The sequence below is a fragment of the Podarcis bocagei genome (genome assembly GCF_964188305.1).
Source record: "Podarcis bocagei genome assembly, chromosome: 3".
NCBI lineage: Eukaryota > Metazoa > Chordata > Lepidosauria > Squamata > Lacertidae > Podarcis > Podarcis bocagei.
The window spans coordinates 43,532,468-43,551,459 of record NC_138127.1 but is presented as its reverse complement, the minus strand read 5'-3'; the positions used below and the strand labels follow the sequence as shown (position 1 = coordinate 43,551,459).

At 45.7% G+C, this 18,992-nt stretch overlaps 1 protein-coding gene across 1 annotated transcript in view; it reads right to left on the bottom strand.

Annotated features, from left to right (window-relative positions):
- Nucleotides 1–17,914, bottom strand: part of RSPO3 (R-spondin 3) — a 54,153-nt gene extending 36,239 nt beyond the window's left edge. Inside the window, exon 1 of the mRNA XM_081187799.1 lies at nt 16,819–17,914. Within this exon, the coding sequence (XP_081043925.1) occupies nt 16,819–16,915 (97 nt within the window). The 5' untranslated portion in view covers nt 16,916–17,914. The remainder of the gene's footprint in view (nt 1–16,818) is intronic.
- Between the last annotated feature and the right edge of the window lie 1,078 nt (nt 17,915–18,992).

The following is an 18,992-nucleotide window of genomic DNA, read 5'->3' as shown; positions in this document are numbered from 1 at the left end:
GAGAAAGGCAAATGCGGGAGAGACAAGCACATTTTAGAATTCACCAGAACAAATAACCCACCCAATTGACAAAGCAGCAACCAATACAAAGCAGCCCTTGCAGCAAACACCATTCACCCACCCAATCGCTAGATCCTGCTTACGGATGCAAACAATCGCCCATCCCCCCTCTGCACTACCCATGTATAAGACGACTCCCCCCCCCCATTTTTTACTTTATTTTGGAGTAAAAAAAACCTTGTCTAATACACAGAAAAGTACGGTAATATCACTGTTCTAATTCCAATGGCAACTAAATACAGTGGTACCTCGGGTTACATACGCTTCAGCTTACATACGCTTCAGGTTACAGACTCCGCTAACCCAGAAATAGTACCTCGGGTTAACAACTTGGCTTCAGGATGAGAACAGAAATCGTGCTCCGACAGCGCAGCAGCAGCAGGAGGCCCCATTAGCTAAAGCGGTGCTTCAGGTTAAGAACAGTTTCAGGTTAAGAACGGACCTCCAGAATGAATTAAGTACTTAACCCGAGGTACCACTGTACATAGCACTAAATGTCACCATTTGCCAGCAATTAATCAGAGATGGAATTCTAACACAATAAGGTCTTGACCCCCAAATATATGAGGTCCCACTATCAATCGACCATAATCCAAAGTAGCACAATGTGACACATGCACAAAACAAAAAATTAGAAATATTTGTACAGCCAATTAACTAAAGCACATGATCTCCTCTGCAGATTACACATAAACTCACAAAACACAAGATGCATGTATGTTGTGTATTATCAAGGAATTAAGCATTTGTAACATGGGTAAATTTATCTAAACTAAAGGAGGAAGGGTAGGAAAAAATACCTGAAAAAATACAGATGGAGGATACTAGTGAGGCAAAGATTAGTGCCAAGGATAGCAACACATAGTCAATACATATACAGGGTGGGTGATCAGTCAAGAACATGAACCAAGAAGCTACCAGTCAAATTTGGTCAAGGTACAATATATGCAGAGTCAGGGTTGTTAAGGTGCAGTGAATCTGCCCAAAGTTTTCCATTGCCTGAACATTTTAACAGAGTCCTTGCCTATTAATTCTGCATCCTTTATGAAGCAACAACAGCACTCAACTGCGATATTTTTGTGAAAGCAATGCAGCCAGGCATGACTTAAAATGAAGTGAGGAAGATCCATACAAACTACAGGAGCCAAGAGGAATACTTTGTAAAACTATCTAATATTTTCAATTTAGGAGTGGCTGGCATCTTCCCACTATGATTGGGCCTCTATGATTTGGTAATTTTACAAGTAGCAAGCCAAGCCTGGGATCAAGTTTCAAATTTACTCACTCACTTACTTACTATAACCTTTTCAAATCTGTAAGTGTAGAGGTCATAAGAGAAATAGACTTCCTGGATCCAAAGTCACCTTCCATACAGATCTTTGAGCTTCCATTTGCTTTTCCCACCATTGAAAGGAAGGAAGGGCTGCTAAGAACTGGGGGGGGGGATCACAGTGGAGACACATTCAGATTTATGAATTTGAACTCGGTGTACACATTCTTTACATATAATAAGACTCCCTGTCCCCCCTCCCACTTTGAACAAGGTATACCCTTCAGCTGCTATGTTCCAATCATGAGTCTCCCCTCATCACACCTCAGTAATACCTTAATTTCCTGGTTAGGATGCCAGATCTTTCCTGTTTGTTTCCCATATTTTGTGTCGTAAGAGACCATGGCGATTGCACCTTCCCAATTTCCCTGCTGTTGTATTTACCTGAAAATTACCAGGCCCCACTTCCTTTGTACTGCCTCCTTCTTTCTTTCTTTCTTTCTTTCTTTCTTTCTTTCTTTCTTTCTTTCTTTTTTGCCTTCTTCCTAGTACTTGACTCAGTATACAGCTCTGGGCTTTTGCCTCCATTCCTCACAGGATTTAGTTTAAAAGTTTCCTTGATCATGTTGACAAGGTTCCTGAAAAGCACGTTCTTCCCAGTCCTAATGGGGTACATCCCATCTCCCACCAGGTCCAAGAAACAATGCTGTCTTGTAGCTGGCTGTTCACTTATGGCATCCTGCTATAACTCCCCAACCTTTTACAGGAAGGAGGTAACTGGGTGGAGGGGCTACTTTTGTCCCCAAGACTTTCAAAGGTGGCTTACTGGTTTTAGGCATTTGCATTAACCTAGCATAGCTTTGTGCATGGAAAAGAGAACAAGGGACAACAGCAAAGAAATATTTTTGGTATGGCAAATCATGATTTCCTATTTATTTAGGGAAAATAAATGAATTTATAAATCACTTCTTGGTAAGATGAGAGCAAGAATCCCATTGCAGGGCCCACAGAAAGTAATGAGGTTTGGGGCTAAAGCACCAAGGGTGTAGGGTTCCCTGCTGCAACAAAATCCACTGTATTTGAAATGAGAGCCCTCTTATGTTGAAAAAACCATGGCTTCTACTACAGTGGTACCTCGGGTTACAGACGATTCAGGTTATAGACACTTCAGGTTACAGACTCTGCTAACCCAGAAATAGTACCTCTGGTTAAGAACTTTGCTTCAGGATGAGAACAGAAATTGTGTGGCGGCGGCAGCGGGAGGCCCCATTAGCTAAAGTGGTACCTCAGGTTAAGAACAGTTTCAGGTTAAGAACGGACCTCCAGAACAAATTAAGTTCTTAACCCGAGGTACCACTGTATTAGCTATAAATAGAACACACAGTCTTGTTCTGTTATATTACAGCTAAATAACTTGTCCATTTTATAAGAAAAGTAGAGGAAAGTAAATGTGTGCATGTCTGGAAGAAAGCATGAGAGAGAAAAATCTCACTGCTGAAAAGTGTTCTGCCAAAATAAACCTTGGAGCATTTTATAAATTAATTCTGGTCCGCATGTTTATTTTTCTTTTGGAAATTCTAAAATGAGACCGTTCAAATCATCTTATTGGCAGCAGCATATTTTTAGAGGAGTGAAGAAAAAAACCCCACAGAGCTCTGTTACTGGAAGGTGCTTGCTATTTTTTTCACTGAAAGTATTATTTCCTTCTGACCTGGCATATTAGATAAGATTTATACTTCTGACCTGACATTATGTAGTAAAGATTTATTCTTCTGTATCAGCTTTATGATGCTTGCAAGCTATTTATTTACAGCATGGGGAATATATTTATGGCATAAGAAACAGAGATTGTACTTTAAAAAATAGTTTAAAAAAATGTCAGGGAGAGTCCCATGTAACAGTGAAAACAGCAGATGCCCCTACAGCTGCTTCCCCCGGGCTCTTGGGGTATTTCCTTTGTTGTTTCAGCATCAGCATTAAACAATTTCAAGTCATTTTGATGGAGAGCAACCTTAGACGGTTCCAAAAGCTCCAGCACATTCAAATATATGCTGAAGTGCAAGATAAAACAGGCTTTTTTCCTTAAGCTGCGATCAGTTGCTAACACAGATCCGATTGACTTGATTTTGATTCATTGTATTTCTATGCCACTTTCCATTCAAAATCATCTAAAAGAAGCTTACAAACAATAAATAACAATTACAGAATGGAACATCATGAATACAGCATGAATCATAGAAAATAAATAACAAATCATCAACGAAATAATTGCAATCTCTAAAACACCATTAACAAAGCAGCAACTGAAAAATAAGCCAAGCATCGCAATAATCCATAAAACAGTATCAACGTTAACAAAATAGCAACTAAAAAAAGAGAGAGAGCTATGCACAGTCAAGTCTGTACGCACACTCTTCACGATCACATGTCTTACTATCTTTCATTCTATTCAGTTCATTAAAACACAGGGGATGGACTGGGAAGTCCTGAGGGAAGTGATTTTTGTTCTGCATTATTTTGTTTTGGGAAATGTATGATGTATATATTTAAAATCTGGAAAATGTGTCAAATGAAATGAAATAAATGGAATTTAAAGAATAAAATAAAAAACACACATAATGCCTGTTGTTAAGACAGCTCAGCCAAATGCTGTGCCAGCTGGGGTCCTCAGGTAGTGAGTGGGCCATGGTGGAGGCAGTGGGGCTCTAAGGCCTATCGCCAGTGGTAAAGGATATGTTGAGTCAGCATAGTAATCAGGGGGTCCATTCCCACTCGAGAAAGTCCAAGGCAAGCCTGTCCCTCTGGAGCAGAGAGTCGTGGCTGCACTTGGTGTAGAGGCAGACCAAGAGGTCCAGCAGCGCCTCCACACTCAAGACACTCTTGCTGGGCACAGTCCAGCCAAAATAAAACTCAGTGAACTTACATTAATTTCACTGGGAGTATTAAGCACATGTTTACATCCCTCCTATTAGAATCAGTGAGAGTTAAAAGAGCTTAACTTTCATTAGATCGTACTCATTGTTTCAAGTGCTGGTTTTGATTACATTGCCATTTTAAAGAAAAGGTAACTCTACTTGGGGCTGATTTACACATGCACATACACCATTTGGTATCTCATCACTCAGATGCTTAACACTTAATAACTCACAGCTGAATGCACAAATTACTGCCTCTACTGAAAAGGAATGCATTCCCCAAAAATAATCAGGTTAAGTTCTGTTCATTTTTTGTTTTGTGATGGTGCTGTCACACATGTAAGTCATCACAACGCTGGAGCCATTGGTTGACAATTATTCACATATGAACATATCTTTCACTTGAAATGCCAAATTATGGTTTACAAGACTTAGATGTGGTTAATTGCAACATCCAAATTGGCAAACCATGGCTTAAAGCAGATCTGCAAACTATGGGTAGAAAATTGTAGCACTAAGGATATCATTCTGTCAATACAAGCATTTCCCCTTGCTTCTACGCTCTCTTCTGTGGAGCCTTCCAGGGCAGATTTTGGAGAGATATGGGGTCGCATGCCCCACATTTCTATAAAATATCCAAGGAAACTCACCTTTTCCATGTGCTCTTTGGTGAAATTCCCAGCTTTCCATTCTGTACCACTTTGACTTAGCCTGTAACAAAGTCTAATAATGTGCAACTGAAAAAGCTACATTCTTCCCAATGCCTACCCCTGCCTCCACTTCCCTCTCTTCCTCTAATGTTTCCCTGTGTCAATTTTAGTCTGAAAGCACCTCAGGGCAGGGACCTGCTTTGTTATCTACTACACCGGGCCTGCCACTTCCACATAATTTACTTATGCAACTGCAGCCTCCAAATAAATAAATGGAGAGTGGGGAAAACTTACCATGGACAGAGCTTTTTAATCCCCACATCTTGCCTACCGGGCTCTGGGAAAGTCGTGTGAGGCCTGGTAAGCAAGGCAGAGGACTAAGCTCGCTCCGGACAGGTAGGGATGGTTACACAGGAGGGGGGCATGGTTCTGAGGGTTTCCTTCGTTGTTGTTGTTTAGTCATTTAGTCGTGTCCGACTCTTCGTGACCCCGTGGACCAGAGCACGCCAGGCACTTCTGTCTTCCACTGCCTCCCACAGTTTAGTCAAACGCATGCTGGTAGCTTTACACAATTTGGCTTTGCATGTGGATGCCCAGAACTGAACTCTCACGTAGTGAGGTCACTGTATATATTTTGAAAAGTAGTTTGTCTGTTTGTCCATTTGTTCTCTATGAGTTTGGACACCTCTTGATATATCATTGCCAAACTTTACACATGGGTTCCTGAGATGGGCTCAGTGGTTGTTGTTGATGTTTGGATGTCAGGTGCCATTTTGAATCAAGATGGCAGACCAAAGCATGGTTTTGATGTGACTTCACCTGATTTTTGGTGTAAGGGGTCCAAACTGTGCCACTTTCAAACTCTGCACAAGGTTTTCGTTGACATTGGGTCACTAGGCACCATTTTTAATCAAGATGGTGGACCAAAACATAACTTTGACATGACTTCACCTGGCTTTTGGCTTGACTGTTCCAAACTCTGCTGATTTGGATGCCTTTGAAGATATTGTTGCCCAATTTGCTGATCCTCACCTGTACCAATTTGGATGCCTCTCAAGATATCATCACTCTACTTGACACAAGAGTTCCCAAGGTAGAGGCAGCAGTCTTCATCAATGGCTTGAGTGCCAGGCGCCATTTTGAATGAAGATAGTGGACCAAATTAACCCCAAATGCACCTTAACTCCACACACCAAAATGATTCAGGACTCGGTCAGGTGCTCTCCGGGTTAGTTTGGAGCCCTGTGTAGCATGTATGTGCACCCTGGCTTGTTTGTATATACAGACATAACCCCCAAACTCACAAATGACACAATCCATTTAAAAATCATAATTCTGAAAGGGGAGTTCTTTAAATTCCCAAGCAGTGCTGGACACTCCCTGATAGTACTCTATTACGGATCAAGGCAAGCTGGTGGTGACGGTGGTGACGATAATGCAATATACTACTTTGTGGTTGGTATTTGAGAGTTGTGAAGAAAAGAAATTTTAAAAATTCTGACTGAGGAGTTGAATGTTTGTTTGAACAATCCCTAGTTGCCATCATCTTTTCAGTTCAAGGTTACTTTTGTCAAGGTTTATGGTCTGTTCTATGTGTAATGCCTTGGGGCGAAGAACGTAAGGAGTGGTAAGCCCAATAATATTTCAAGATAATCCTGAGGTGCTTCCTTTTCCCAACCTTTGTTGCCTATTTAGATTCTTCATTCCAGACAAAGTCTCTTAACATGTATTCTTATACAGTAATTTAACCTATGGGCTTTCTGCTCTCAGCAGCTTGAAAGTCATTACTCCAGTAAAATAATAATAACGGTACTTTTTTGTTTTACTCTCTCTTTTTTTACTCCAGTTGTGGATTTCATTTAAGTAGTGCAATCATATTTCCCTGTCTTCTTATACAATATTAATTATAAAATAATAGTACAGCTCTTTGCTTCTTATATACTCCACATTGCACTTCTGTGCATGTTTATTAAGAAGTAACCTCTCCCTAGGATTCCAACACACTTACCTGAGAATAAGCCCATTTAACATAATGGGACTTACATTCAAATATACATGCACAGGATTGCACCCCTGTTGTATTCATCCCACTGAAGCCAATTGTTTGTAAGTAGTTTAAGGCTTGATTTGGTGTTCAGCTAAGTATGTAAGTTTTTGAAGCACTTATTTAGGAATAGGAGGAAAGTTTATGGGTGAGTTATGACAATGTCAAGAAGGTGATGTAGTAAAAGTCATAAAATACTTGCAGATGCTGGTATTTGTAGCTTTGGAGAAGAAGCACTGGAATAATGTTTACTGTTGCTAAGCGTGTCTGTGGGAGACCTGCAGCAGGGAACATGGGTGGTTTCCCTCTCTTTGACCCACAGAGCTGATAGGAATCAAATATCATGTTCTCAAAGTTACCTTCAGTAAATTCTGTTGTATTGTTGGATGCGCTCATAACATAAATTCTATAAAATACATTAAAGTGCCATGTTTTTTGCAGTTGGATTTGTGCATGAGGATCCGGGGATGCACTGCAGGTGTTTCTACATCAGCTAGTCATTTCTATTTTGTGATTTATATTTGGACTCAGTTCAAAAACACTCCAACATAAAACAGAGCCTGACGTTACCGGGTAATACCAGGCAGGTAAACATATCCAAGTCCTACCTGAACTACACATCCTTACCATAGGCTGAGTACACATTACCATCTTAAAACACAATGAGGTGTTTTCCCCCCCATTGTGTTTCAATTTGCATTTGCATTCCTATGCTTTGACATGTTTCCACATCACCCACAGCCTGCCCACACCACTGAGTGGAGATGGCGTGGGGATATCCCAATGCAAACTGCCTGGTGGGTGTCCTCACCCTTCCACCTACCTTCTCTCCTGCTGAAACTAACTTGTGAAAAGCTAAGCCCAGAGGCACTTGGAGCTAGGAAACCAGAGCCTCATATTACAGGTTCTTGAGAACAGCTTTAAGTCTGCTACAAAACAGTTGGAAAGTATTTAAACTTAAGCAGAAGCAGATATATTGCTGGCACCATCTTCATCTGCGCATGCATGCCCATACTGCCACCACACATGTAGAGCCACACCCAGAAGGAAAGGTCAGTGTCTCAAGTATACACACTGGGGCTTCACTGTTAACTGAATAAGGCTACAGTTTCCAAGTCGGATCAAAGCTGGTTTGTGGGATAAGCATCAAACCTCAGTATTTCACAAAAGCTGCAAAATGCATCTGGATCATTGACAATACCAGGGGTCAGCAACCCTTTTCAGCCATGGGCTGGTCAACTGTCCCTCAGACCATGTGGTGGGCCGGACTATATGGGGGGGGGCGTGGAATGAACGAATTCCTATGCCCCACAAATAACCCAGAGATGCATTTTAAATAAAAGCGCACATTCTGCTCATGTAAAAACACCAGGCAGCCCCCACAAATAACCCAGAGATGCATTTTAAATAAAAGGGCACATTCTACTCATGTAAAAACACACTGATTCCTGGACCGTCCATGGGCCGGATTGAGAAGGCGATTGGGCCGCATCTGGCCCACGGACCTTAGGTTGCCTACCCCTGGATAATACTATGTGAACAGAGATTGAAAAACCAGCAGTGGGAGCACACTGGAACCAGTATAAACAGTATTCTGTAACCAGCCATAGGCCCCATCTGCATTATACATTTAAAGCAGTATCATAACGCTTTAAACATTCATAGCTTTCCTCAAAGAATCCCGGCAACTGAAATTTGTTAAGGATGAGAATTGTTAGAAGACTCCTGCTTCACTCAGAGAGTTATGGTTCCCAGAGTGGTATAACAATCAATCCCTCTTCCCAGGAAACTTTGTGCATTTTAGCTGCCTTCTTCCTCCCCATTTCCCCCTTCATTCCCACAAATGTCAGAGAAGGGTAAGCAGAACCAGTGGTTGGACTGGGGATCCAGTGCTGCTGCTGCCTATTTAGGACGAAGAGTCAGTCTGGGTAAGGCGGCAGCAGGAAGAGCAATGTGGAGAGGAAGAAGACATCCAGAAGTGGTGGTGAGCCTGCAGATCTACTGCTCCCACTGCCAATTAGTATGGAAAGATGCCCAGGTAAGACAGCAATGGGAGGAGGAGTACAGGGAGGAGGAAAGTGATCAGTAGAAGCACTGTCCAGCCTGGGGCCCCATGATACATCACAGGACACTATTCTGTCCCCCATGCTGTTTGATATTTCTCTGAAATTGGGGGGCCTGGTGTGCAGTGCCAACTCTGCCACTCATGTTTATCTTATTCAGGTGAAGTAACTGAAGTCCTGAACTAGTGTCTGAAATGGGTGGTGAATTGGATAAAGGCCAATAAACTGAAGATTACCAGAATAGGGAAGTGGAATTCAGTCTGAACTGGGTGGGACTGCATATCGCTTAAGAAGCAAGCACAGTTGGGAGCTGCTGTTAGTTACAGGCTTGTTCTGGGAAGCCCAAGTGCATGAGGCACTGTTCATCAGCTGAGCCTGGGGAGTCAGAGCCTTCCTCATCAGAGACAACCTTGTCACTTTTATCCACATGTTGACATTTCACTTATATTACTGCAATGTGTTTTACATTTGGCTGACTCAATAAATCATTCCCGAGCTTAGGTTGGTGCACAACACTGCAGCTGGATTGCCGACCGGGGCCAGGCATTCAGAAAATATATTGCCAGTCTTGAGCCAAATGCCTGGACTTCTGGCTCAATTCAAAGTGCTGATTATGGCCTTTAAAGCATGATATGGCTTAGGACCACTGTACCTTAAGGAGTACTTGAAGCAAACTTACTTCAGAAGAAAACCCACAATGGTCCTTGCAAAGGTAAAATTTGCCCTTCATGGAACTCTGAGCAGCAGACATGGGGACACCTAGCTTCCAAACCAGGCACTAGCCAGGCTCACATCTGCTAGCAATGTAACCATACCATGTGACACCATTCTTTGTATCTAGGTCAGCATACATGTGTGTGTGCGCACACACACTCATGTATTAAATAGCCAGTTCCCAATATTCTGTTCTTTCTTATATTCCTAGCACACACAAGCATCTGTTATACGTAGCTACTTCCCAACATTCCCTTCTTTGGCAAAAGCAAGCAGATTTCCCCAAACTAGTCCTCTCCAGCTGTTTCTGGATTGCAACTCCCACCATCTTGGACCATCAGTGATGCTGGCTGGGCCATACTTCACCAGGAGTGCACCAAATTGAGGAAGGCTGCACTAGAGTGTGATAGAAAAGTCAGACAACTGACTTGCAGAAGGAGGAGGAGACAGGGAGTAAAACCATCTCTGATCAGAGATGCCTCACTTCATTTCTCCCATACATGAAACCAGTTCTTGGTCTAGCATGGGAGCCATGTGGATGGAGGAACACACCCTTCTTATCTCTCCATACTGCATGCATCTGGGGAAGGAAGACTATGTCCTGACATACTGTCTAGCATCCTGAGTGTGTGTACTTTGTTCTCATAGGCAATTCTCATGTGCATCAGGAAAGGAGGTGGTAATTATTTAGCACGTTAGTTAGTTATATGAAGAGGGTGTTTTTTTAAACTCCCCCTTTTTTTACTCTTTCCAAAGTAGCAAACAAATGCAAATACCATAAAAGTAAACCTAAACAAAATAACAATAACAGAGGACTAAGATACCAAATAGCCAGTTAACGGGGATTAAAATACAGTGGAACCTCGGGTTGCGAACATGATCCATGTGGGAGGCACGTTCGCAACCCGTGGTGTTCGCAACCCGCAGTGCCGTGTCTGTGCATAACGCGATTTGGCGCATCTGCGCATGTGCAAAGCACGATTTAGCGCTTCTGCACATGCGCGAGTGCCATAACCTGTTCCAGTACTTCCGGGTTGGGTGCGTCCCTAACCCGAAAACGCGCAACCCACATCGATCACAACCCAAGGTATGACTGTAAACAGGAGTTAGTTACAATTACTATAACTTCACCTGGTGCCTAGAAACAGAAGTGGATGTGGCAGCAGCTGAACAAAATAGGTACTGTACAGAAGGAAGGCTGTAGCAGAAGAGAGGTGAGAAGTGAAGAGGGAAGAATTGAAGAAGTGAAGGAGATGGGATGAGCAGAATCCCATAGGATGAAAGGCAGGTGGGACTTCTTCCCTACCTCTCCAAAATAGCCCTCTGTCCCATCCTTCAGATGGCGAATAGCCATAAAGAGAGAGGAGGGGAAAGAAATGACTGCTTACCCAATCCTGGGGTGGGTGACTGCTGGACAGTCAGCTGGCATTTGTGGGCTTCCCCTGGCCAGCTGCTTAAGTGGGCAGACTTTCCCACCAGCCAGTGTTTGAATTTGGACCAATCCAGCCAGGCTGGGTGGGCATGGTTTGAGAGCAGACCAGAGTGGAGCAGGCTTCACTCTAGTCTGCCCCCAGCCAATAAAAACCTGTTGCACCTGACCCCATAACTTTTTAAAGCCCAGAACGTTGTTTTGTCCAGTTTCTTCACCTTCCTTAGTTTAGGCCTTGCTCCGTGGGAAGGGGTCGCTGCGAGTGGGTCCGCAACTTCAAACAACTTCTCTCCCAAAAGATATATATGCACTCCTATTTCTACTTGGTAATTGTAAACAGTTTTGCAGATTTTGCTTGCTTGTTTGTTGGCAGAATCTACTGTACTTTGAGCATACATGTAACATGTTAAGAAAATGGATCAGGAGAAGTTGGCTGGCGCTTTAACTGCATCAAACTAGGTATTTACTTAACTTTAGACAGGATATTTCTCCATATACAGACTCTCCTTCAGAGTCCTTCATAATGTAAACCTATACAGCTGATATTTTTCAATAGTTTTTCACTGTGTTGTATATAACTGAAATGGATGTTTGACTTCAGTGGAGAAGAAGATGTAGGTAAAAGGGAGTGAGTGGCTCTATTGACAATGCAGTGAGGCTACTAATTTCTTTAGGCTTAGCACCAAAGTATTTCGACAGATCCAAAGAATGAAAATTAGAAAATATTTGTTCTCTTTCTCTGAAAGGACAATTTTCAAAAGTCCAATTTATATTTACAAGCAAGTTTGACAGCACAGGAAATCTGTGTATTGTAAAAGAGGGAGTATAAATATTTTCCCTTTTTCATTGTGATTAATTAAATGAGCATTATTGTCGTTATCCAAAGACCTGGGAGAAGAGGCACCTAAACATATGTAATGAAGGTGCCAGGTAAGCCTGCATGGAGAAAGCATTCTACAAGCGGGGAGCCATCACAGAGCAGGCCCATTCTCATGTTGCCCACCCTCTAGACCTTTCATGGAGGAGGCACACAAAGAAGGGCCTCAGATCATGATCACAGGGTCCAGGTTGGTTCATATGGGAAATATGGTAAAGAATATTTGTTTGGTTGTATTGATAGCCTGAAGACAGGAGTGCCTGGCATGCTCTGGTCCATGGGGTCACGAGTCGGACACAACTAAACGACTAAACAACAACAATTGATAACCTGTTATTTTCACCATTATCTGTCTTATAAAACATTTTAAAAACTTAATGCTGAAAGACCATTTTTGGTTTATACATAGTATGTGTACACACTATGCATTTAGAGCACATTTAAAGCACAAACCCCAAATAATCTTGGGAGCTGTAGTTTGTTAATGATGCTGGGAATTGTAGCTCTGTGAACTATAAACAAGAGTTCTCAGAATTCTCTGGCAGGTGCGGAAAAATGTGTTTTAGATGTATGGTGTACACAACTAAAGAATGCCAAACCCCTATGAATATAGGACACAATTATGTTTAGGTTCTTTTTGAACTGGCTGCCCACTAAAGAAGAGGGTTCTTTTTTTTACCACATAGCACCATTTTATTGCATTGTGGTTGAAGTAGTTTCCCCGTTCTTCTGTTGGTTGTGGTTTAACTGTCTTAGCTTTCTCAGTCATAAGTCAAAGTCTTATAGTCTGAAACTTAAAAGAGTTTCAAAAGCAGTTTATAGTTTAGCCTGAGGTTCTGGGGCTCAAAGGAGGAAAATGTCAAAAAAATCTTCATTGTCTGGATCCCAGACATAACATAACATTTCACAGGTGAGGTGGATTGGATGGGAGGGGTGAACAGAAAGCAGCAGGACACACGCCCCCACCCCATCCCCAATTCCCTCCTGATTTATTGGACTTCCCCCCTTCCCATATTCCCTATTGTTCTTTGCCTGCTTCCCAAGTTCCTGGACTGAAGTTGGGAATTGGGAGGGGGGAGGGACCAGTCCCCTTCACGTCTTACCCTCTACTTAAGTCCCATTTGGAGACAGCATGCAGCCTGCCTCTCCTCCATCAACAAATAACCCCGCAACATTCTGTCTCTCATGCTGCAGATGCTCTGTGGGCAGAGGAAGAAGCACTGGACACCCCCCTCCAGGACTTGCATGTGCTGGGATTGATGGGTTTAATTATTGACAACGAGGCTGGGGAGTTTGGAAAATACCAGCAGCATGATGAGTAATGAGCAACATATTATTACAGCCCCAAGGCTCCTTTTTATATGGCTCCCACCATTCATTGAGATGCATAAAGAAGGCAGATGTAGCAATCCCCTTCCCAGCCATCTTCTAAAATTGCACCCGTTGGTTCTCCTTGAATATCCCCCCCCCCCGCCCTCTCTCTCTGGTCTGAAGTCAAGTAAGGGGTGTATCTGCCTTTGAAGTAAATCTTCTGCCTGATTTGCACTGCCTGATTAGTTTGTAAGAGCGATAAGAAGCTATTCTCTGCCGTGCTGTTTAAACATCTGTTCTTCTGATCTCGTCATCGTCATCTGATCCCCGCGCTCGTTTTTTGGTTGTGTGCGCGCGTGCGGGGGGAGGTTGTTTCATTGTCTCCAAATCCAAGTTTAAGGACCGATATAGTTGCCTTTGAAGTCAACGGAAAAGCTTCGGTAGGGGACGAGGCCAGGTGGGTGGGTGGGTGGGTGGGTGGAGGGTCAAACCAACACACTGGCGCTCGCAGCTCAGCCAGCCACACCACACCCCTGCATCCCTGAATTTTCCGTAGCTTTGGGACAAGTTCCCTACGAAAAGAGCCCGCACCTGCAAAGAGCGCTCTCTCCCTCCCTCCCTCTCCCTCTTATTGCAGCGGACGCCAGGGGTCGCGCCTTTCACAACTCTGGAGATTGGGGGAAGGAGGGCGAGATCCTTGGGCTTTGGAGAAAGCAAACCACCTTGGGCTGAGCAGATGACGCCCAAACAACGTGTCACCATCTAACAAATTTACCCTCAGTCCTTTCGAACTAAAGGGGACAACAACATATCCTCATATGCCAAGAAGAAGAATAAGTCAGGGCGTTGCTTTCCTTTTCCATGAGTAAGTAATATCAGATACTCTCGCGCGCTCTCGGCTGCCTGACATACGAAATGAATGAACATTTCGCATACACTGGCATACACTTAATCGCTCTGCACTCAGTGAGGGGCAGCTATGTGAGGCAGCAACCCTATCCTACCCAGTTGAGCTTAATGGGGCTGATCTGCGTGCCGAAGACTCCGATGTAAGCACCGAGGAGGAGAAGCGAAAGTCCAGTCCTCCGCGTTAGATCTGTGGTGCCCCACCGAGACACGCGTGCAGATCACCGCTCCATGACGTGCAAGCCTAAAGTTTGTGCGAAACAGCTCGCCCCACAGCCCCACCTCATATATGAGAGAGAAATCGGGGCTAGTTTCGTCTTGCAGAACGATTTCATTACTTCTCCTGGATAAGTCTATTTCCTGGACTCCAGCTGTGTAGAAAACCAAATGCCGAAACGTCTTCCTCGGATCAGTCCTTAGTCAGATGCTTATTGTCTGAGAAAGAGAGAAAGAAGGTCCCCCCTTCTACGGAGGAAGCTGCCTTATACTGAACCAGAGCACCGGTCCATCTAGCTTACCACTGTTTGAACGAGGAACCTTCAGCACCTCCTTTTCTGAAAGGTGCGCTGTGCCTTCCAGTACCGTCTCCCCAACTCGACTTGCCCAGTCTGAAACCACGTCCAGATCTCGCAACAGCTCACAGGGCTCAAGGGGCTCTGGGGAGCTCTGGAGGAAACGAGCCGCTCCGTGGCCCCGGGGCAACAAGAGGGCGTCCCGTCGTCAGACTTTCATTCTGGCGAAGCGGACACGAGCGTGCCCGGAGAGATCCCTCGCCAAAGCGGTATTTCCAGGGCACTTTCGGTGAATCAGACCTTGTTTTCGAGAAGCCGGTGCACAAAGGAAGCTTTCAATGGATACTTGTGCCAAGGTGGGGAAAGGGAAGGCTGGGCAAAACCTAGGAAATAACCTTGTGTACTTTTGGAGGGGGGGGGGCGGAATGAAAACAGGCTGCTGTGTGTGTTGGCCTCTTCCTATCAGGGCAGAGCTGTCAAGCAAGAGGGAAATGCACAGCCCCTTTCACCAAGTAGTACAAAGCGCCAAAGGAAGCTCAGAAACATCTCGCCCAGCTCTCTAGGAAGGGCCTTTGGGAGGGGAGGAGGATCCTTATCGAGGTCGACGGAGGAAAGAGATTCCTAGTAGACTTTGCACGAAATGAAGAGACCAAATTTGCACCCGCTCATCTGGGTTTATCTCATTCAACCCCTCCACCCACTCGCCCTAGCTTCTCACTTGAGGCTCATTGACGGGCAAGTCCTACCTAGGTGTTGTCTAACCTGGAAAGAATGGCCCCATTCATCACAAACTTCACCAGTGTCTCCTGCGTTATCTGCCCAGGCCAATCTACTGGAATCCAAGGTTCAAACAGTGTCGCTTTGGCCTTCCTTCGGTGGGAGACTCACACACAACCCACAGCCCCACGCTTCCAACACACACACACTTCCAACGATGTCTCCGAACTCCTCCGAGGACGATGCCCGTGTGAATTAAACAGGGGCACGATCCAGGGGCACTTTTCGATCTTGCACAAACTTCAACTGGGCTCCTGTCCTGTGCTTTCATCTCGCCTATTGAAATCAATGGGGCCTAAGTCCAACTTAACTCAGATGCAAACATGCAACGTGCTTAACTTTAGCCGACTCCTGCTCGCTAGTAGAACATTGTCACCATTATTTGATGTATAACATTCTCTTTGGTGTTTCTATTTTTCAGATTGGCCCTCTCTGCCACCTTCTGATTGTAAAAATGTGATGTTAGAATTACCTACAGAGATGCGTACACTGGGTGCTTCTCTCACCCACAAATTTCAGAGAAATTACAAAGCCGAGCAACCACCAGGAAGAAAAAGAAAAGATGCTTGGGGCCAACGTTACTCTTCCTTTTTTATGAGGTACATCGTAGTAGCACTCATCCAAGACAGTATCAACTTGCCCCCTATCCACTTATGTGGGAGGCAGATCCCATTCAAACCGCTGGGCAAATATCACGAGGCACCCAAAGGAACCTGCGCGACCCTTTGCTGCATTGCCGAGGGAGGGGACACCGAGATGCCTCCTGGATCCTGAACCACGTGTGTGTGGAATGCATCGCACAATACATAAGGAAAATAGCTTTAGTTTAATCTTTATGATAGTGTGAATCAGTGATGTGTTTCTAAGCTGATTGGGAAAAAAGCTACCCAAGAAGGGCGTGATCCTCCTTTGCTCCTCTATGCAAGCTTCGTTTTTTAAAAAACAAAAAACTGCGCAGTGCGATCCTATCCACGTTCCTTGGAGACAAGTCTCCTTGAGTTCCGCAGCCCTGTGCGCGGCGTATAACGGAGAAGAGACCAGCGGCACTTCTTAGCGCTGCGCGGCTAAGGAACAGCGTAGTTCACCGAGGCTGCAAGCGAGCCAATATGCAGAGGGTCGGGTTGCCCGAGACCTGCTGCTGCCGTACCAAAATACCTTTCCCCCCCTTCAGCGTGACTCCCCCTGGGACATCCCCGGCACCACGAGAGAAGCGAGAGATCCTCAACAGGTGATCCCCATCCCCTTCCCAGCCCCGCTTCAGAAGAGACCCAGGAAAAAGGGCGCACTTACTTCCCTGCCGCCGGACTCTGGAAGGGTTCTGCTGGCTGCCGACGTATTCCATCAAGTTCAAAGTGATAAAGACCCAAGAAACCAGTCGCAATTGCATAGTAACCCTGTAAGAAGTTCCCGTCTCTCGTCCTTTTCGGAGGGGAAGGAAGAGGAGGCGGCGGAGTGGGGAGGGAGGGGGGGGCGGCAGAAATACCTGCCTGGGAGGCAAGGGCTCCCGAGCGTCTTCTTGTTTACAAACAAGCGAGCCAACAAATGTCACTGGCGGCGGCGCGCGGGCTCTTAATTATTGCACTTTCAAGTCGCCCCGACGATGGCCTCCCGGCAGCCTCCTTGGAAGGGCGGCGAAAGAGAACGGCGGGAACCCGGGAGCGAGGCGCCTGGTCGATGTCAGGGCAGGTACCATGTTGCGAGGGGGGGGGGAAGAGGGCAATAAGAGGGTTGGGCAAAGGTTGGTCGTGGCGCGGGGCGCTCCCACCCGGCTCCGGCTACAGGTCGGCGCTCCCAGTCAGAAACTCCATGGGCAGGTGTGCCTTCCTCTTGGGCGCTGCTCACCTTCGCTGAGGAACCCCATAGAGAAGGGCAAGGGGAGGCGCGGGGAAGGAGCCCGGGCAGCTGGTGGTGATGGTGGTTGCGGGGCCGGCGAGCCGGTGGCAGCGCTTCTCCCTCTCCCTCCGCGTCAGGGCTGAGCGCGCCCTCCTCGGACCTGGCTGGGAGCTGTCGCCTCAGACGCCTCGAAGCCCAGCAGCATCTTTCTGAGGGAAGGCGTGGGTAGTAGGAGCGCCGCCTCAGCTACACTAGGCGTGAGGCGCCTCAGAGCGTGAGGAGCGTTAGAGAAGCGGCTCCGTTCCCAGCGGGGCGGGGGGCGAACGACAGCAGCAGCGGCAGCCCCCTCAGACCGTCCCTCGCAGCTGGGCGACAGCCGGAGTCGGAGCAAAGCTTCTTTCCGCTGCCTTCGCGGACTCTGCCTGCGAGCGAGAGCGAGAGAGCGCTTCCCACTTACTCCTCCCTCTCCGGGAGTCCAGGGGTATTTTTGAAGCCCGCGTCGAAGTGTGGAAAGCAAAACTCCCAATCGGACGCGCAGCCGCCTGGGCGAGGAACTTCCAATCGCTGGCAGGCGGCTTTGGCTCTAGCTGGCGAGGGAGGGACAAGGCGCGCGACGGGAGCGGGGAAACACGCGCGTGCATGTGGGGGTGCGAGAGCGCGCCCAGAAGGCTCGCTTCTTGCTGATGCCGGGGCGTCGCTCGCCGTCGCCTTCGCTTCCCACACAATTCGAGGTGCCACACGCTTTTCTCTGTCAGTATCGGGGGTTGGGGGGGGGGAGTTAGTCTGCATGATGCCTGAGCGTGTCCTCATGAAACATTTCTTGGGGCCAACTAACAAGGACAAAGCAGCGAGTGCAGCTAGATTTCAGATTTCACAGAAGACGGTCAGCCCCCCCCCCCCTTTGATGATTAGAGATAAGAAGCTGCGTTGTACTGAGGGCGCTCCCTCCCAGGCGGTCACTTTTTTGAGGGATTTGATCACATACAGTATAGGCAGATTCATGTTGCACAGTTAGAATCGATAGGGAGGGCTTGCGCAACAAACCTGCCCCCTCCCCCAGATTGGACTTTCTCCAATAAGTGGGAAAAACTGGGTTGGGGAAAGTGTGGGGTAATACCTGCTTTGATACACTGTCCTCTAGTCTCCCCATTAACAAATTAGAGTGAATGCGCATTAAATATCTTTATTTATATCCCACCTTTTCCCCCAGACAAAGGACTCAATGTGGCTTACAGATAAGACAAAAACACAGATAAAATAGAAAAGGCTAAAAATATAGAAGAGACAGTCATTAAAAAGTAATTAAACACTAATAGAATCTGTTTATAATAATAGACAACAATAAGATCTATTAAAAATGATATAATAACGATAAAAACATCACAGTAGACCTTTCCTTTTAAAGAGTCGGTTCCTAAAGGACTTTTGGAATAAAAAGGTATCCATCTGCTGGCAGAAGGAGAACAAGGAAGAGGCTAGTCAAACTTCTTATCAGGGCAGGGAAGTTCCAAAGTCTAAGAGCAGCCACCAAAAAGGTCCTCTCCATTGTCCGTACCAAGCATGCCTGTGAGAGTGGCAGAACTCAGAGAAGGGTCTCCCATGAAGATCTCAGAGCCCAGACAGGTTCAAAT